At 38.7% G+C, this 19994-nt stretch overlaps 4 protein-coding genes across 6 annotated transcripts; 3 read left to right on the top strand and 1 right to left on the bottom strand.

Moving 5' to 3' along the window:
* The first annotated feature begins 217 nt into the window (after positions 1–217).
* LOC126370761 (UPF0729 protein AAEL015238) lies at positions 218–955 on the top strand. Its single transcript, XM_050015798.1, has one exon. The coding sequence runs from the start codon at positions 441–443 to the stop codon at positions 708–710; it is 270 nt and encodes an 89-aa protein (XP_049871755.1). The 5' UTR covers positions 218–440; the 3' UTR covers positions 711–955.
* LOC126370696 (46 kDa FK506-binding nuclear protein-like) lies at positions 946–5848 on the bottom strand. Its single transcript, XM_050015706.1, has 8 exons — positions 5662–5848; positions 4791–5018; positions 4233–4396; positions 3709–3857; positions 3306–3519; positions 2804–2980; positions 2286–2458; positions 946–1930 (listed from the first exon to the last, which is right to left on the bottom strand). The coding sequence occupies exons 1-8, from the start codon at positions 5669–5671 to the stop codon at positions 1849–1851; spliced, it is 1197 nt and encodes a 398-aa protein (XP_049871663.1). The 5' UTR covers positions 5672–5848; the 3' UTR covers positions 946–1848.
* A 508-nt stretch (positions 5849–6356) lies between these two features.
* On the top strand, positions 6357–7387 carry LOC126370759 (40S ribosomal protein S17). The gene is made up of 3 exons (XM_050015796.1): positions 6357–6481; positions 6624–6775; positions 7117–7387. The coding sequence occupies exons 1-3, from the start codon at positions 6479–6481 to the stop codon at positions 7361–7363; spliced, it is 402 nt and encodes a 133-aa protein (XP_049871753.1). The 5' UTR covers positions 6357–6478; the 3' UTR covers positions 7364–7387.
* Positions 7388–8166: 779 nt separating this feature from the next.
* On the top strand, positions 8167–19016 carry LOC126370674 (ubiquitin carboxyl-terminal hydrolase 3-like). 3 transcript variants are annotated; one of them, XM_050015670.1, is made up of 10 exons: positions 8167–8413; positions 10152–10296; positions 10641–10929; positions 11273–11626; positions 12048–12193; positions 12713–12827; positions 13738–13869; positions 14804–14946; positions 15506–15652; positions 16700–19016. In XM_050015670.1, the coding sequence occupies exons 1-10, from the start codon at positions 8323–8325 to the stop codon at positions 16860–16862; spliced, it is 1725 nt and encodes a 574-aa protein (XP_049871627.1). In that variant the 5' UTR covers positions 8167–8322; the 3' UTR covers positions 16863–19016. The 3 variants fall into 3 exon arrangements, with proteins under 3 accessions (XP_049871627.1, XP_049871626.1, XP_049871628.1); XM_050015669.1 differs by having other exon boundaries at positions 15485–15652; XM_050015671.1 differs by lacking the exon at positions 8167–8413 and adding an exon at positions 8933–9082 and having other exon boundaries at positions 15485–15652.
* The last annotated feature ends 978 nt before the right edge of the window (positions 19017–19994 follow it).

Raw genomic sequence — 19994 nt, 5'->3', positions numbered from 1 at the left:
CTATCTGGTCCTATGTAATGGAGCCGGTAGGTAGACCTAATGTTGTTGATTGTGGTCGTTCAATATGCTTTCTGAAATCTCAGAAGAGACAGAAACTTAGGCACATGCTTTATACTTAAAAGTTATAATCGCACTATTAACATCAGACGTGGCTGTTCGGCCTAAAGGTTCTTTGCCTTTGCAACGTAAAAAAATTAAAAAGCGTTGTTGTCAAAACCAAAACCAAAGTCAAAACCACCTGATTGACAAAGTTTGACAGTCAAAATATTCGAGAATTTATCTTCGATTCTTCGTGATTTGCATTTACACGCAACCAAGGACTCGTTCTATTTTTTTTCCGTAAATTTAGTTGTATTGAACTGCAGTCAGTAATTGTAATAGTAAAGCTGACTTGGAATAATTGCCTCTAGTCACAGTTCCGGAAGTTGTTGCAGAACAAAATGGTTTGTGTTCCATGTTTCATCATTCCAGTGCTATTGTTTTTGTGGCATAAGTTCATTCAGCCTTATGTGTTGCGGTTCTGGAACCCGTGGGCGGTGAAGGATGCTGACGGGAACGTCGTCAAGACAGAGTTCCCGTTCAAATGTGAAGGAGGCGTGTGCGCCTTCGCAAAGAAACCAGTTGATATCAAAGACACTAACGATACAGCAGCAAACAAGGATTCCCTCAATGAAAACAATACTCCGGATAAAAGATTGAAAGCTGAGTGATATAATTATACTCATTTAATTTCTTGGACAAAATATTACTTTTTTGTGATATTACAATTATTTGACGCATTTATGTTCCTTGTAAGTTGTATTTTAATAAAATGTTTAAATATTGTTCATTGAAAGAAACTAATTTTGGTTTCCAACTGTTAAATATGTTGGGAAGTTTATTAATGCAAGTGGTAGACAGTTATGTAAGGATGTGGTATAAAATGTATGTTTAAATAAAACAATATTTGATGAAATCCTGCATTTTATTTCACTAGTAAAAGAAATCCATTAAAATACTGCTTTGTGCAGAGCAATTGTTGAGTGTACTGGATACTTACGCCATTTAAGCTAAGTGTCTATTTAAAATATGGATAATTCTCGGGATATTTCACAATTTAAAAAGCAGGATTACAAATTGGGAAAGGGTAACGCCATTTGCTGCCTTAGTTAAAAAAATAGATATTTAAATGAGAATTATTACTATCTATGCTAATGGAAGTATTACATTACTGACTTTAAATGAAGTGTGCAATACAAACTTATAATAATAGTCGGATCTGTCCATGTGAAAGAATATATAATAGGAAATTGATTATTTGTCTAGCATGTCAATTTCATTATATAAATTCTGACACTGTTTGAAAGATACATCTAATTATTACTAAAATGTTGGGGCCAGTTACTGTTTGATGTGAGCAACCTTGTGCATGTGATCAATAAAATGATTATTGTGTAAGTATGGCTCACGAAGATGGCAACCTATAGTAAGCACAACTATATTTCAAAAGAAATAATCCAGATACCTGCATCAAACAGCAGATAGCCTATCTACTGATGCTACAATATTGAACTATAATTTTGGCATAATCTAAATTTAAACACCTGTATGATGCATGTCAGAAACTAATTATGTCCACTTTTAGCGCTTAAACCTAACTTACTTATTATAATTGGAATATGATGCATCTGCAATGGCGCCTGAAAATAGCATAAAAATAATGCAGGTCATTTAATTTAATATTGATTTCAGATGCATCATATTCATAGTAACTATAACAGACTTGACTGCATTCAATGGCAACCATTCAATAATTCAAAATCAACAAATGTCCATGACACACAAATACAATCTTACAACTTTAACCCCTCATTTAACATTCTTGAGCTCCACTTCAAATACTAAAGTCGAATTGGGCGGGATGACTGGTGGCGAACCCTTGGCTCCGTACCTGTACAACAAATACATGACAATTAATAAAAGCCAAAACATAAAGAGAGTGAAGATATTTCAAATGTCACGCCACAGTAGCACGATTAGACGCGATGCGACAAATACATCATATAATATACTGTCATATAGTCAATAGGTTGTTTCCATCATGCATGGATGCTCCCGCGCATGTTTCGGCATTAACAACAGGTGTGTCATAAAGTCACTTACCAAAGTCACATAATATGTTACACAGAATGTTAGTGACATCGTAACAAATACCGAGGGATGATTCAGCTTTGCGATGGAAAATTCCACTTGTTATCAACTAAGTCCTCCAGACATAAAAAAACAAACATCTAACGGACACTCACGCCATGGCGGGTGGGCAGACGATCTTCCTCTTGCCTCCTACTTTCATGCCGGTGATGCCAACGTCCCAACCGCTGATCACTTCCTTCGCGCCCAGCCGGAACTTGAAGCCCGGCCCCTTCAGGCAGTTGTCGAACATCTTGTTGTTCTGCTTCAGGCGGCCTTCGTAGTACACCTGTAATTATAAGAATAGGTTACTTAGGTTAGGTTACTTTATGAGGCTTTGTACTGCACGACAGTGGTGGCGTCAGCAACTGTGAAACAAGTGTGAGCGTCATGGCGCCACTACCAACTCCGCATTACACCTTCAGGGTTCTGGATATAGTCTACAAAGCCTAGAACTGCGTGCATAATAGACTATAATGGGCAAAATAGAACCCACTAACTGCAGAATACCTACACACTTTGTATTTGTATGGAGTAAAAACAAAAAGGCGTTGGCGTACTATCACAAACTCCTGTTCCTTATTGCTGTGTGTACCAACGACAGACAGTATGCATTACTTATGAGAATACTAACCATTACAGTCTTGCCAGGCTTGGCGGCGGGGCCGTTGCCAACCTTCACATCCTCAATGAACACTCCGCCACTGAGTGACTTCTTCTCCTTCTTGTCTCCTGCTTCTTCCTTTGCTTCTTTCTTCTCTTGCTTCTTCTTCTCTGCTTTCTGCTGCTGGCCATCCTGTTGTTTTTCCTTCTGTAAACATCAATAATAGTAGTTAAATCGAAGCTGTTCAAATCAATCATTCATGATGAACCATTATATGGGTGACAGGGTAAACGACATGGCACCAAGAAATTCCATCTTATCTTCGTACTTGGAGACAAGTGGCAAATTTTGATTGCTTCTGGCTTAGCACATGCCATTAGTAAATATAAAAATCAAATTCCGGTAAAACATAGCCTTGAGGATAGCAGTTCCTGGACTGCTTCTCTAAATAAATGAAAAAGCCATAAATTATCTGATAAAGTCTTTCATGTTGATGGTAGATCTTTGTGCAGTGAAAAAAATGTATACAGACCTTGCCCTTGTCAACACCGTTGACTTGAGGGACTTCCTTGCCCTCCTTGGCGAGTCGCTTCTTCAGGCGCCGCCGGGCGTTCTTGCTCAGCTTGGACAGATCCAGTTCCTCCTTGCTCGTGTCCACTGTGGTCTCAGCCTCCTCTTCTGATGAGTCCTCCTCGGCCTCAGCTTCCTCTTCCTCATCATCATCTTCATCTTCATCATCATCATCACTGGAAAAGATTTTGTCAATTTATAAGAAGAGTTTATCTTCATACAATCAATCATTGGATTAACAAAGCCATCGCCATCATAGGCATTTACATCTAGATCAGATGATTTATACAGCGTTTCAGCATTCCATTATATTTATCCATTGTAAATCAGATGCATTATAATTGTAAAATTAGTTCTAGTCTCACCTATCAACTTCACCAGAGGTGTTCACTTTGAAGGACTCGTCATTCTCGTCGGTGTCAACGTCATCTCCATCCAGCAGCTTCTGCAGCTGGTCCTCTTCATCAGAATCTTCGTCTGAGCTGTCTGCAGCAGCCACTGCTTTTTTGTCCTTCTGTTAACATTCGATTTAACAGAGCTATAGTAATTTCCTTATAGGGTGAGTTCCACATACTTCTTTTCACCTTTACATGAACATTTTGAAACCAGATTGTTACTTTGCAGACTATAGTTATTCATGTATTTTTATTAATTAATACATAATCCCTAATGGTTTGGACAGAACCCCAAGTAAGGAAAGACCATTTGCAGCCACTATTGATACAAACTCCAAAGATGGATGTGATGAACCTTATGGTGACAACGGATCAGCCTATGGCCCATAACAAATGTCCATCATGTTAGATAGGACACAATCCTTCTGTCAGATCAACAAAAAACAAATAGAATCTCAAACAAAATATATAAAAGGAAAAACATAATAACCAACCTTAGGTTTCTTAGCAGAGACATCATTGCTGTTCTCTAGTTTCCTCTTGCCCTTGGCTGGGACAAGTGCTGGCATTTCCTCATCCTCTTCTTCTTCCTCAAGGTCTGACGTCTCCTCCTCAAACTCAGGGTCCAGGTAGCCAGTCAAATGAATGTTGCATTTACCTTTGGCACCAAACATGAGTTTTTAAATGTTAAAATGATTGTGTTAATTTACAAGCAAGCACATGTACATTTTTTATCTATCATTTATAGGAATTATATTTAGGAGGAATTATATTGTAATTTAATAATACACAAATGCTCAAATAGTAACTTATTTTGTCTTAATTGTTTTTAAGAGCAGTCTACCAAATATTAAATAAATTTTCACCCATATGGAGATTATACCATTAGCATTAGTTATGTAGTTATTGAAATAAATACTTCTTTATATTATATTTTTATATAGCATACAGCTTAAATTGACTGAATTTGCTTTATGAAAACTCAGCTAAGAAATCCTTTCTTTTTTAAGGCAATTACGCAGGTAATAAATGAGTAAATGTAATAAGCTAACCATTGGTGAGGAAGGAGATGGAGTTGCCAGACTTAAAGTACAAGTCTAGAGGCACCTGCACACACTTTTGCTTTTGAAGTGTGCACACAAGGAAGTTCTTGCCGTCAACCACCACCATGACTTGGCATGGGTCATTGTCACCGGTCGAGATATCCATCGCCGCTTGAGAGATGTGGAATGGCTTCTCCACCACTTGTGTGTACCGCTTGTTTGGTTCCATAATAAGTCCTGTAATTATTTGTAATAGATAAATGTGTGGTTAGTTCCTGATCTTTGTAAGAAACTAAAGAATTCTAACATGACCCATGCTGCTTGATTTTGTATTGTTGGCATAGTTGGGAGATTATAATTTTTAGGCCTGGGATTGTTGTACTTGCTGTTGAGTTGCTGTCTCATGGATCACTCTCAATTATATTCACATTCACGTAAATAATAGTATAAAAGAGTAATAATGAGCTAAAAATAAGAATATGTAGGAACTAATTGGGGACTTCCATTTGAAGACCTTGACATTCTAAACATAAGGTAAAGTATAGCAGTAAATATTCCCTGGGCGCACGTGAACCTTTCATAGGAAAGGAACCTTAATGGTACTTATATGTATACATAGATCGAAGAATTCGCATGGATAAGTCCCGCCCGGCTTGAGCTGCGTACAAGAGCTGCGGGTTCAAGTCCCGTCCGAGTCAGAACTTTTTCGATTGATTTTTCCCTAAGCACGAGTGTGAGACTCTAAAAACATAAACTCTTTATAGTATCTTGCATGTGCAATGCTTTACAAAAACAATTTAAATAATATAAAATCAGCAGTGGGTAACACGTGGTGACGGTTATGCCGGGTACCTAACATAAAATATCAAGAAATTCTTACCCCAAAACATTTTGAATGTGTTTTATATGCTGCGGTTACACAAGGAACAATAAACTAATAACAGGGTCCTGTTTTATAATGTATTATCGACTTTCTTTGTCGATGAACGTTATAGACACAACGTGGAGAAAAGACCGCGCGGCAAAAATCAACCTCGAAACCAAACCAACCAAACCAAAATGGGGAAATTCATAGACTATAGAGTGAAGGAATGACATTTGTTTCTATGTTGCCATTGTGTACACGAGCACGATATGTTGGTTGGAATGTTGGGTTGATGGATGGGACAGAAAAATTCATATAAAAATAAATAAAATCAGAATTTAGCAAATAAAAAATAATGTAAAGTATGATACAGTTTACATATTTGAAACTACGTACGAATTTAATTTGAAATCGTAGAAGTCAAAATAAGTCCTACGAATGCAATGAAGTAGAATAAAATAACTTATGAACGAAGAATGAAGACTTCTTTTAAAGACTGCACACACACTTCAAACAATCAAACAAGAATTTAATATTATGTCTAGTTTATTGAGTCTCCACCAACCCGCATTGGAGCAGCGTGGTGGAGTATGCTCCATACCTCCTCCGGTTGGTTGAGGGGAGGCCTGTACCCAGCAGTGGGACGTATAGACTGTTTATGACGTTTATGATGATTGAGCCGCCAATGGTCGGGTGGGTACGTCATATTATCTTGTTCTTGTCGGTCGGCAATATTTAAAATGGCAATATCCAACATTTTTAAAAATAATATTGAACCATAAACTGAAGATTCTTTTCTGTCAACTGTCAATAGGCGAAAGTTGCTCCAACCATGGTAATTTTGATAAAATTAAATAAATCCTTGATAATCTTAGCAATCTCCAATAATTGTGATAAAAAAGTGATCTGCAACATACAATGGACGTGTTTCTGAGACATGACATGTATATTTACTTTATAATCCCTTCAACTTCCAGGGTCGTGTCAGGACTAAGACCGTCAAGAAGGCGGCTAAGATCATCATTGAGAAATACTACACTCGGTTGACTTTAGATTTCGACACAAACAAGAGGATATGTGAGGAAATTGCTATCATTCCAACTAAGCCTCTTCGCAATAAGATTGCTGGGTAAGTTTTGTTTACAGTTATGTTTTGGTGCTTCCTTTACTAACTTAGGGTTACCTTTTTGTTATGGAAGCCAATGTGGTGACAAGTCTGCAGAATTAGAGCGAGTTGTTGTTTAAGTGGTTCCATTATTTTGCATTTTTTTACTTAGTTTATTTTATAACCTTACAATCATTTGTCATAGACTCTATGTTCATCCTGTTTGAATATGCTTTAACATGTTTATAATTCCCTTATTCAGTCAAACTTCTTATCCAAGCATTTCAAAAGAACAAAAGTAATACTTTAGTGTTGAAAATCTTCCAAGAACCGGAGATGTCAATATGCTAACCTTAAATTTTTAGGTTCGCTACCCACTTGATGAGGCGTCTGCGGCACTCGCAAGTCCGCGGTATCTCTATCAAGCTACAGGAAGAGGAGCGTGAGAGACGCGACAACTACGTGCCTGAGGTGTCCGCCCTAGAGCATGACATCATTGAAGTGGACCCTGACACCAAGGACATGTTGAAGATGCTCGACTTCAACAACATCAATGGCCTCCAGCTGACGCAGCCTGCTACACAAGGAGGCTATGGTGGCAGACGTAATTAAGGATAATAAACTTATAAAAAATTACTTTTTGTTGTATGATTTGTCAATCCTTCAGATAATGAGCCAAGCAAGCAGCATAGATAGATAGATATAGCCTTTATTATGGACTTAATAATATTAAAAAAGAAAAAAAGATGTGTTTAATTGTGCTCTTCGTCCATTTGTCTTTTGACAAAGGCCTCCTCCAGCTCTTTCCACTTATCCCTGTCTCATAGAACAAGCAGCATAGAACTATGAAAATATCCCAAGATTTGCAGCTGTATTCTTCCCTAGTGTGGGTTGTGAGGTCAATGACCAATCTCATCAAACTTTGTTTTAACTATTGAGCTGCCAATGGACCATGACCTGGCTCATGTAACAACTACATACTAATACTATATAAATAGACGCCGGGAGAGACTGCTTTCATAGCTTAGAAATAGGAATGTTTTGATCAGGGAGTATAGAATAAGGTTTGATTCCGAGTTCCTATAACTGCTTTCTTTTTTGAAGTCGGTAAAAATATATTTTTCTTTTTGCCAAGCTATTGGCTAAGATCGTAAGGCCATGCTGCCTAAATAAAAAAAAAAAGTTTATAACTTCGGATACACATTTAGATAAATCATACGCCTGTATGTACAAGTACCTACTCTTGCGTGTACTTATATTTAGTTATTTTCTTCGAAATTTGACTAAACTAATATAACATTTGTATCAATTTCTCTTAACAACTTCGATTTTTTTTTTCGATTTTTTTTAATTAATATGTTAGTTACTTTGTGTCTGTGATGTGTATCCGAACATCATAATTGTTTTCGATTGCTTGCTCTCTCCAATCCAATCCAATCTCGCTCAAGTCAAGTTGAAAATTATGTCTGTCGCTCGTTTTCTGGGCTGGAGGTAGCTGTGCTAAATTACTATTTTACTTCTATGAGTAATCCGCTATTTTAATTATCGATAGGGTATACGTAGCATGAAGAATGGAATGTTCACATTTGTTAGATAACGTCAAGGCGGATGGCGTTCTCGTCACTGCGGACTCGACGATCACAAAGAACTTCAGTTGTTCAGGTAATAGACTGATTTGTTTTATGAAATAACACCTAGTGGGTTTCATGTGACGGACGACTGTAAATAGTCGCCACATAGCATTTCGTAATGGGAGGTTAGATTTAGAAAATCAATACAGCGAACTTTAATAATCAGCTGTTCGAGGGGAGCGGGAGGGGCGCGGCATGGGTGACCGTGACTCGGTGTCGAGAACTGACGCGTTGCGTTAAAATTAATGCTAAACCACATCATAGTGGTGGACTATTTTAGGCTGAACGTCTTAGGGCTGCGGCGTGGCGAAAGCAAACGTTTCGGGTCTCTGATGCCGCTCTCATCACTGCTCCGTCGTGAGCACGAATCGCATACTACACCAAATAAAATGAGTCACAACAAATCACGCCATACATAATACGCAATACGCATCCTGCAATAATACACTACTAGCTAGCATGCCAGATTAGCAGTCCACCTATCAGATTGGGTAGAATTAGGTAAAACTTTATCAAATCATGTGTTGAGATAAGATTTGCACCAGACTTTACCTAGAGGACATCCCTCTGACTTATCACTTTCAAACCATTTCAGTACTTATTCATTTTACTTCAATGTGCTAAAATTCAACACCTACCTACTTCATTTACATAACTACAGTATTATAATAGTGCAAATTTCCTGTTGTGGCAAAAAGATGTATGTATTATAATGTAAACACATCAATAAAACATATACACAAGTTATTTTGAGCTTGCCTAGTGAGTGAGATCAAATTCAATGTGTTATATTTTGTTACTTTAAAATGTTATAGGTACCTGTTGTGTAAATATAAAATGAATATTCTAATAGAAGGGATGACTATGAATCAATATTACATAAGAAAAAATTTAAATAAGATAGATGACTATATTCAGATACCTACCCACTTACCTACATGAATAAATTCCTACCCTTAATAGATACCTACCATTTATTACTTTATGAATAACTTATTTCGTCTTATCATTAATCATTATACACCAATGATTGGTATATTCCTATAAAAAGCTGAGTGAAATGCGGGTACTTAATCATCAATAATCCAATTGAGAATAAAGTTGTGACTTGGTTACGATAAGAAGATAAGTGTGAGAGTTAAATTTTACATACATATACAACAGTTCTAGATAGTTATAGTTGTAGTATAAGTAAAAGAAAATTAGACCCATTGCCTACTGTGAAGAAGTTAAAAACATTATGTAAGTTTGTAATAGACAGTCACAGTCAGTATTTATGTATGGTATTTGTATTAACTATATGGGGCTGGCCAAATAATATTGTCCAGATGAATGGAGCAAATGCATTAACACATGGTACCCACATGGTAAAAGAAGCATAGGAAGACCATTTCAGTGCTGGGAGGGTGAAATTGTCAATTACCAGCAGAATCTGGATGAGAGTAGCTCTATGCTAAGAGGAGTGAAAAAGTTTGGGGGAGTCCTTTGCTAATGGGCTTACAGATTGATTTTTTAAAATTTATTTTTCATTCTTTTTTTACTTCAAATTAATAACAAGAAAAAGATAATAAAAAAGTTTATTTAGGTAAAACCTACGACACACATTTACAACATTAAAATATAGTTAGACACATTAATATTTACTTAGTCGGAAAACATAAAGGTATATGGGTGCCGCAGCTCACCAAAAAAGGCGGCAACACTGATTTTTTTAAATGTGCCATAATGCCAAATTTGAAAATAATAAATAATATTTTGTATTGTTGTAGAATGTGGCACGAAGGAACAGAACTGGCTGTGCCTGCAGTGCGGCGCAGTTCACTGCGGCCGCTACGTGAACGGACATGCCAAGCTGCACGCCGAGCAAGTTGGCCACCAGCTCTGCATCAGTTGTGACGTCTTCTCGGTTTACTGGTGATTATAATCCTTCTATTGTGTGGGGGTTGATGATCGACCACACCATAACATTTATAACAAATACTTTTATTACAAACATACAGAATGAAGAGAATTTTTTTCCAGTAAATCAAGTCAATTGTTTTTAAAAAATCAAGCCTGTTTTTGCGTTTGGGTGAAAATTAATGAGTACTTAAACATAATTACACTGCCCAGTTAATCAGTGGTCTATTTCTTTTTTAAAATCGTATATATTTTGTATCTAAAATTAACCAATAATAATTGTTATTACCTCATAGATAAAACCTGACTTAAATATATTTCTTAACTTCCTTTTCATTCTTCAATGTTTTTGTTTTCAGCTACAAATGCGACGATTATGTTTCAAACGATACGGAAAATCAAGCAATAGATAAAGTAAGGCAAAGTATTATGAGTGTTAGCAAAATTGAGAAAGAGAATAATATAGAACAAAATGACAACAGTAAAGATGGTAGTGAGTCAAACTTGGAAAGTAATGAGCAACCTGCATCACCCAGCAATAATGGCACAGATGCCCCTGATGAAACTCCTACCAGTTCCTGTGCCGAGGTGCCTGTCACAACTAGTACAATGGATATTACTGGTAGTAAACCTTCAAAAAGTGCTAAGGTAATTGAATTTTGCTTATTAGTTTGTATCCAATGAGGATGACGCATTATGTAGTTATATCTATTTAAAATGCACTCCTTTCTGTTACACTCAAAATTCCTCTTCAGATTTCAATATTGCTTGTAACATCCGTAGGTCAAAGTTTACCTTAATCGAAAATCTAACCATTTAGCATTCTTAGGAATTGTTTAACAAATTATAAGCTTGTCTACCCCACCGGTTGATTGAGGGGAGGCCTGTGCCCAGCAGTGGGACGTATATAGTTTATGAAGCTTGTCTATACATATAGTATGACTTGTTTGATATATGAGCAATATATTTATATGCCGATATTAATTTTCAGACTCCAGAAGAGCCAGCTCGTAGTTTAAGACCCCGCTCCCGCAAGCGATCTCATTCAGAAGACAGTAGTTCTACAGAAAATAGCAACAGTTCTTTACAACCCGTCAAAAAGAAAACCTCACCTTGCAATGGCAAGACACAGAGAGAAAAGAAAATTGTAGGATTAAAAAATTTAGGCAATACGTGTTTTATGAACGCAGTTCTGCAAAGTTTGAATAATATTCAAGAGTTCAGCTGTTATTTTAGTCAGTTGCCTTCGTTAGAGGTGAAGACGAATGGCCGGAAGGTGTATCATTCGAGGAGCTATACGAGACAGGAGGTGAATGAAGTTGTAATGGCTGAAGAGTTAAGGAAGGTCCGTTGTATTTTTTTTGTAATTTGGCATTGGAAACGAAAGCTGAGCGCATAAATATTTACTTTATAACGCTAAAAGACTAATTACGACAACCTACAAGTTACAGAACACTAGAAACAGGCAAACCATGACAGAGATAAAAAAGGTTAAAATAAAATTAAATTATGTCTTTATTAATAAAATGTGTCTGTTGGATATGGGGGTTACATTTTTTTTATTTGAAATGTAGTTGTATAATATACATTATTTTTTAATTCAGTTGAACGATAGATTCTTACGTTATTTTGTGCGCCTATGTTTAGCTGGAGTGAGAGGTAGAGGACGAATTCCCTATTCCAAGTGTCATATCATATGGATACAAGGTCAATGATCCATATCCTTGAAATTTTTAACTTATTTTTATGTTGCGTGTTTTCGGCAGGTGCTAATAAACCTGAACAGCGGGTGCGGCGGCAAGGGCGCCATCTCGCCGGAGTATTTGTTCCACGTGATCTGGAAGGTGGTGCCGCGCTTCCGCGGGTACCAGCAGCAGGACGCGCATGAGTTCTTGCGATACATGCTCGACAGGTAACATGTTTGAATGCGATTACATACATACCCAAAACTTATATTTATTAGTTATTTGGAATATATATTAACTTCACCACAGATTACAGAAACAAGGAAGGTATGCTTTCAGCACCAAATTACTCGAGTTCGCGTGTTGCCTGTTAACTCCGAGTCCTTCCAGCGAAATATTTATCTATAACACACTCTGGACACTCCATACTTAAAATTCATTGTTACGATGCGCCGCTTAACGCGTAAGTGCGAGCGAGACACAGTCCGCAAGCCTCCCCTTCCTCTTTCAATTTTTCGCGGTACTGTGCGTACTCCGGCCAGTGCCTCCGGCAAGCGTCCAAGTCGTCACGCCATCTCTTTTGAGGACAAAAGTTCAGACGCTAAGTGCCAAAGGGCGATTGAGCGTAGGGTTAAAAGAATTGATCGAAATAGTACATTACGTTCAAAAACTGGATTCACTGATTTGGGATGTATGCCGCCAGAGCGGGTAATATAGTATTGATTGTTTGTTGGTGGCGGACGCAGGCTGCACACGGAGCTGCTGCAGCTGGTGCCGCTGGAGCGCGAGGCGGGCGCGCTGCCGCGGGCGAGGTCCGCCTCCATCGTCACGGCCGTGTTCGGCGGCACGCTGCAGAGCGAGGTACCCTTTTTTTTGACGTAACTTTTGTAAATTTACAGCAAATTGCATTAACTACTTGGCCGAAAAAGCGAGGTACCACCCACACTCACTGCACTAACAACCCCGCTTACTAACTGCCAAGGAGACCATTTCTAAGTAGGTTGTCTAAAGGAGATGCGCTTCTACCGATACAGCTCCTCTTACCCACTTTAGTGTACAAATGTCGTGTAGATAAAATGTGTGCAATATACAACTCATCAAAAAAACTTCGACATTTTGTTCAACAAAACACGAGTTTCGTTAAATTTTAAATTTGAATTTAGGAATTAGAACCTTGTTTTAATATCCTTACGACACATAAACTTGCGAGGTATTTCGATTTTTTTGATGAGAAGCGTAGATCCCTCCTCGATAAATACGTAATAAACAATAGTATGGTATATGGTAACATAGGATAACAGAAATCACGATTTTTGATTTTGATTTGAACAAAAGCAGTTAATTATATTGATCGGAAGTACATGGTCGTTACAACGCGGCCGAAACGCCAGATAAACAAATTGGTGGCCCCGATTCCTGCAGACACCTCCTAATTTTGTTTTAAGTTATATTCGTCATTTTCTTATCCGCCGTAATGGAAAGGGACGGATGATTGACAACTGTTAATTTTGAAATGAATGAGCGAATGAATAAATAACCCAGGTTAATAAAATAGACATCTCGCTGATATACATCCCGTTTAGCGTGTGGTGTGATCTTAATTCTGTCGGGTTATTGGCCAATATGAATTCGAAAACAAATTCGAAAATCATTGGTTTAGGCTCGTGATGGTTTTCGAACTTGTTGTTGTGGAACATTGAGAGTCGAGCGTTCTTGCGATTGGGCTACCACGGCTTTAGACAGTTTATCAGTGCGATGACTTGTTTCGCAGGTGCGGTGCTTGGCGTGTGGTACGGAGAGCAAGAAGTTCGACCCGTTCCTGGACCTGTCCCTGGAGCTGCCGGACGCTGGGCGTCACGACGAGCCCGTGCCGCTCACGGACTGCCTCGAGAGCTTTGTGCAGGTTGGCTGATAGATCTTCTTCTTTCGTGTATGTTGTGAGGTGAATTACCAACCTCATCAACCCTGGTGTTAGGGTTATTATTTAGCCACCAAAGGCCCCTGACGTGGCTCATGTAACGACTACTTACTTACATCAGTAAGTAGTAACCGGGACCAACGGATTACCGTGCCTTCCGAAGCACGGATCATCTTACGGACAATCAGGTAATTAGCCTGTAATCTCCAAAACAAACTAGGCATCACAAAGTGATTTTTGTCATATGTCCTTTCGGGATACGTACCAGGGACCTCCGGATCGTGAGCGCAACGCTCAACCACTGGACCACGGACGCCAAGGTTGATGGATAGGAACAGTTTTTGATGTGTTACTGGCCGTCGGTTACAGTAACACATCAAAAACTTTAGCCCAGTTGGTAGAACGCTTGCCTCTCACTTTGAGGACGCAGGTTCGAATCCAGCACAGGTCTAAACTAATGATTGTTGAATTTGTTTTCCAATTCATATTTGGATCACAAATGATTATTATGCGCTCAGTGGTGAAGGAAAACATCGTGGGGAAACCCACATTCCCGAGAAATGCATTTTCGGAGGTATGTGACCTAATCTGTATTGGGCTGGTTTTCCTTTGACGGATAGGAAGGTCAGAAAGGTAGTCGCTTCTGTAAAAAATCGGACCTGTCAAATCTTCAGGTTAGATAATGTGAATAGGATAATTTTTTTCATATTCTATTTACCTATGTACTGCTAGAGAGAAAATAATCGATTGCACGAAAACAATCGCTAATGAACGTCACAATACTAGCTAATGTACTTTGACAGTTCTAATTCTTTCCGCGCATTGAGACGATTGTAAAATGTTATTTTATTGAAGTATAATCAATAATTGTACTGAACTGGTCGTTCTGTTTAATACTATGTTTTTTTTTATTATCCAGATCGAGGAGCTAGCGGACACGGAACGTTACTTCTGCAGCAGTTGTAAGTGCAAGCAGAAGTCGACCAAGCAGTTTTGGATCAGGCGGCTGCCTAACGTGCTCTGCTTGCATCTCAAGCGGTTCCGGTGGCATAACAACTACAGGTTGGTTCGCTTATGCGCTATAGAACAATAAATAAAAGCTTAACACAAATGGCATCACGCCTATTTCCCCAAAAGGGTAGGCAGAGGTGTAAAGTATACATTTATATGTAGCTTAGTATGTTCCATATTTCATATCGCAGTCGCAGGAATCGACTGAGACAGTAAGTCTTGACTGCCATGTTAGAGGACCTCTGGCAGTTTGACATTCGTTCAGGTTCCTTTTATTTTCTGTTTTATTATTATCGAAGAAAAATACAAGTGCATTTTAAATGTATTTTTCACGTTGGTTTAACAGACAGCTCTGTCAGGTGTGGGTTCTTAGATGTACCTCTACCCCAATTGGGATATAGTCGTGAGCTAATGTTATGTTATTTTTCATCGCAGGTTGTCATAAGACAACCTTGACGAAACTTGTCACAGCAATAGACATTGCGATAGTGATGTATTATCTTGTCAACTCAGTGCATTTTAGTGTAGCATTAGAGCTATATTCTATCCAGTAGTGTTGTTCAAGACAGTCTCCTAACCAGTTTAAAAGTATGAACACGTTTTATTGCAGGAACAAGGTTGACACGAGTATATCGTTCCCCCTAACTGCGCTGGACATGTCTGGCTTCGTGCCGCACAACGTGCCGGACACGAGGCGCTCCGGGCTGGGGAACTACTTGTACGACCTCGCCGCCGTCATCGTGCACCATGGCTCCGGGTATGTCTATACAAGTCTTACAATGGCCCCGATTCCTGCAGACACCTCCTAATTTTACTTTCAGTTATACCTATCATCTTCTTATCCGCCGAAAAGGAAAGGGACGGATGATTGACAGCTCTTTTTAGAAAGAATGAGTAAATGAATGAATAAACCGGGCGAATCAAAAAGGTGTCTCGCTGGTGTGTAAACCGTTTGACGTGTGCTGTCATCTTAATTCTGTCGGGTTATTGGCCAATGTAAAATTTTTAGACGGTTGTTTTAGATTTGTGATTAAAATTGACGTGTGTTCCATAAATTTTATGCTTGTCGATTACCCGTCCCTTTCCTTTTTGGCGGATAAGAAAATGACAGATATAACTTAAAATAAAATTAGATGGTATTTACAGGAATTAGCACTATCGCATGCTAAAATAACATCCAAAAGGGTTTAAAAGGACCACATTGAAAACTTTTGCAATTGGACTTTTGCGCATAATAATATAATAATTATGTAAGTGCTCAATGTCAACAAATGTCAGATAGTAATAAAGCTTCAATGTGTGTGCTAGATGAATTTTCAGATCACCATTAACGAGGCGGTCTGTTTATAAAAACCGCCTGGAAAAATTACGTTATATGATTATAGGATGTAATAAAGATAATCTTGACTATCAATTATTATTATTATTGATTAACAACAGTGGCTGCAAGTTGTCTTTGATTGTTTGTGGCTCTGCCCACCCCATTAGGGATTACGGGCGTGAGTTTATGTTATGTTATGACTATCAATTAAATGTTTATGAAAATCAAAGAAAATAAACGATAATTTTATATACCTATTACACATCGTCACCATGCCATCAGATAAAATAGTAGTCATATGCTTGACTATCTTCCATATAAAAAAAAATATTACTGGGATGGTATTTGAATCGGCAGCTCCAGTCGAACCGGGTCGAGCTTGTCAACCAGTAACACCACCTCACCCACTCGTTTTGTCCATGCTTTTTCGATATATATCGTCATTATTTTTCTTGAAATTGTAATGTTTATTTGTTTCGGTAGCGCGGCGTCGGGGCACTACACAGCGTACGCGATCAACGAGGAGCAGTGGTTCCACTTCAACGACCAGACGGTCCGCGCGACCCACGCGGAGGCCGTGGCGTCGTGCAAGCCGTACATCCTGTTCTACATCCGCCGCGAGCTGGCGCTGCCCGCCGCCTCGTGACGCCGCCGCCGCCGCCGGCCCCACTGACACGCCGCCTCTACATCTGCACTGTGGCTTTCTCCTACGCTAACGTTCTGGGTGGATCTCCTCCACAGCTACAACATGCGAGCGAGCGAGAGAGAAGACACTCTGGCGCTCTCTCCCTTGCGGTGATTGGTCGACACGTCTCCGTTCGTCTCCTTTCTTCTGTTGTGGAGACCCACATCCGTCACCACGCATGTAAGGCGGTAAAAAAATAATCTAAAATGCATTTAACATTTCACCGACCCGGTAATACGAGTGCTGACAAGCGCTATAATTTTTTGCCGACTTCTATTTGTCGTTGTGGAGTTTCGTATCGAATAAGGCCTTGTAATGGGGCTCAGACGTGGGCGCAAAGTTAGTGAATTCGGTCGTTGTCTATGGTCACGTGTGTCGTAGAGTAAGATGGAGAAAAATGCTCCGAGGCAAATGATTTGATCTCGAAAATAAATAGCTCGTGTTATCGTCTACTTAAATGAAAATAAGGGAAAATAAAAGCGAGACGAGATTTTTCGAGATAAATTACAAGTCTTAAAGTTAGGTTAGAGATTTTGACGGTACTTCATGAGAGGGCCATAGGCAAAGTCAAGTCCGAGACGAGAATGAGAGTGAGTGTCCATTGAGGGCATAGGGACATCCATGGCAACAAAGTTGATCTGGAACTGTTATATAGCACGATTACCTCTGTTTTAAATATTTGTCAATGTCTTTATAAATAATTATATTACTGTAGTTGCCTTAACAATTGAAGCCCTAGTTGAACTGAAGTCCCGAGGCCCTGGAACCGTTTGAGTATGTGAGATTTTTGAATTATGATATAAGATTTCGTACGGCAATGTTAAGGCGGCCCTAGACGTCCCTACAAGGCATGGCATACGTGGCTGTTACAGCAAGACAATATCTCTTGATCGCTTTTGTAAACTGACACATCTATGACGTGTAGGGCCGTGTTATAAAATTGTCCGTATGGGAAATTGATAAAAGTATGCCTTTTAAATTAATGGCCAGTTTTTCGTATATTTGCGTGGAATATCTAATAGAAAATTTGTGATAATATTGCTGTATTTAATTGAGCTGCAATGTTTCGGCTACTTCGAAAATCATGTAAAGGATAATTTACGATCTACGTGATACACCTAATTAATGTTTTAAGTATTTCAGGATATTTTATGTCTAGACCTTTTTTTAACGTGAACAATATTACAATAGCATTCCTAGGTTTAATTGAGCTGGTCTCGCTAATCTCCTGTACCTAATTTTGCTTTATTCTATATATTTTAAGTATACTTCATACATAATTACAATATTACCGTGTAGTCAACGTATTGGGAATCGGAATTTTATCTGTGCCTATTTTTTATTTCGTTTTCTGACCAAAGATTCTGAGACAGGCAACGAAAATCTTGTTCATTTCTAGAATTAATATTTTTCGAGCATTATAAAATTACGACGTAAGAGTCGGGTCTTAAACAGATAAGTTGTAGGGATAACGATGAATACTCATATAGATAGTTTATGCAGTTGTTGACAAATAAATATATTACCGATTTTGAGCTTAAAGTAACTATTCTACAAATGCATGATGAACTCGATTTATGATATACTACAAATATTTATGAAGTGTGATATTATATTATTGTCTTTTCAACTGATAACGGTGTGGCATACGTTGATGCATTTTACGACAATTCATATGGTTAATAGGCTTGGATACTAGCTCGCTCATACGGCCATTGACAGAAATATGTATGTATGAAACATATAGATCGTTCAGGTCTGATACGTGCAAATTACATTTCAACCTTTCAGTTGTTCATACATATTTGTTCCGCCGACCACCCGATAACGAAGGTACAGGTTCTTTGCATGGTATTTTACATTCCTGACAAATATCTTATGGGTTAATGAAATATTATTTTTTTTCATAACATGATGTGCATTATGAGACTATTTGTGTTTAAACATAATGTGATAGTATAGAAAACTTGTGTACATATAGAATGCTGATGATTTAATTGTGTCGTGAACTTCTCTTTTGCAAAGTACCTAAGCAGGTTTATTTTATGTAAGTACTTCAATTACTGGAAGTTGATAGTGATTGAATTTAATAAATTCGCCAATTGAAAAGAATTATTGCGTTGTTTTATTTTATTATTTACAACATTGAAAGAACTTGGTTACGCGTCTGAACCACGAGTGTCCGCCTTGTTCAGACTGTGTGTTTATAGACAGGTGTAGGGAGGGTATACTGTCGGTGACGGGCAGGTAGGCGGTCCACTCGGCCGGCTTCAACAGCGCCATGTTCCTGATCCAGAGCGCGTCGCTGGCGCTGTCCCCGCGGGCGCTCACTGGTTTCCGTATATTACTGTCTTCTATCAACTTGTCTTCATATATCCAATCGCTAGTTTCAAGCTTTTCCAGTGGGTCAGTAATATTGGTACCACTGACCAGTTTACTGCTAAGTTGAATGCGTGGTTTCGTCATTCTGTATTTCTTGTGATCGCCTCTGTCCTCCGGAGTGCTCCTGTTAGACTCGACAATGGTAATTTCATTACCATTATCTATTGCTGAAAGATAACATTTGATCGATCTATTTGATCGTCTAGCGGAGTCTACGATGATGTTTCCCGTTTGTTCAACGACTGTCTGTCGTGAATGGTTGCTGGCGCTTGGAATGTTCTCGTCAGTCATGGAGGGTTCCAGGTCTTGAGTTTCCATATTACTGTCCCCGCCACCTGTAGGTTTTTCATTACTTTCTTCCTGAGAATTCACTTCCTTCACAGTTGGGAGGTAATTTGTGAGGTCTGATCGCAGAGTAATTGGACTGCATTTTCTGATCCATCGCCGTTTCTCCCTCGGCGACAAAGCCATCCAGTTCACTATGCTAGTTGACTTATCTACTCTGTTAGGATTGTCTTCAGAAGGAGTAACGCGCTCACTCAAGAACCAGTTATTATGTTTTAAACCTAGCATTTCTCGCGAACATTTTATCGCTGCATCTGTTTGATTTGAAGATGACAATTTTCTTGGTTCTGTCACTTCTGTGAGCGTTGGGAGCGTTGGTGTCCCAGGTATGTGCAATCTAGGAACATGCGGCGGTGGTATAGGTGT

Source organism: Pectinophora gossypiella, chromosome 11, assembly GCF_024362695.1.
Source record: "Pectinophora gossypiella chromosome 11, ilPecGoss1.1, whole genome shotgun sequence".
NCBI classification, from domain to species: domain Eukaryota; kingdom Metazoa; phylum Arthropoda; class Insecta; order Lepidoptera; family Gelechiidae; genus Pectinophora; species Pectinophora gossypiella.
Note: the sequence above shows the minus strand (reverse complement) of the source record. Positions and strands in the feature narration are given on the sequence as shown.

Coding starts and splice junctions, on each gene's coding strand:
- LOC126370761 (XM_050015798.1), top strand. CDS start 441: ATGGTTTGTGTTCCATGTTTCATCATTCCAGTGCTATTGTTTTTGTGG.
- LOC126370696 (XM_050015706.1), bottom strand. Junction 3,858..4,232: donor TCTCTGCTAAGAAACCTAAG/GTTGGTTATTAT, acceptor GAATGTTAACAG/AAGGACAAAAAAGCAGTGGC. Junction 2,981..3,305: donor ACGGTGTTGACAAGGGCAAG/GTCTGTATACAT, acceptor TGATGTTTACAG/AAGGAAAAACAACAGGATGG.
- LOC126370759 (XM_050015796.1), top strand. Junction 6,776..7,116: donor CTTCGCAATAAGATTGCTGG/GTAAGTTTTGTT, acceptor TTAAATTTTTAG/GTTCGCTACCCACTTGATGA.
- LOC126370674 (XM_050015669.1), top strand. CDS start 8,323: ATGGAATGTTCACATTTGTTAGATAACGTCAAGGCGGATGGCGTTCTC. Junction 10,297..10,640: donor GACGTCTTCTCGGTTTACTG/GTGATTATAATC, acceptor TTTTGTTTTCAG/CTACAAATGCGACGATTATG. Junction 12,828..13,737: donor GCGGCACGCTGCAGAGCGAG/GTACCCTTTTTT, acceptor CTTGTTTCGCAG/GTGCGGTGCTTGGCGTGTGG.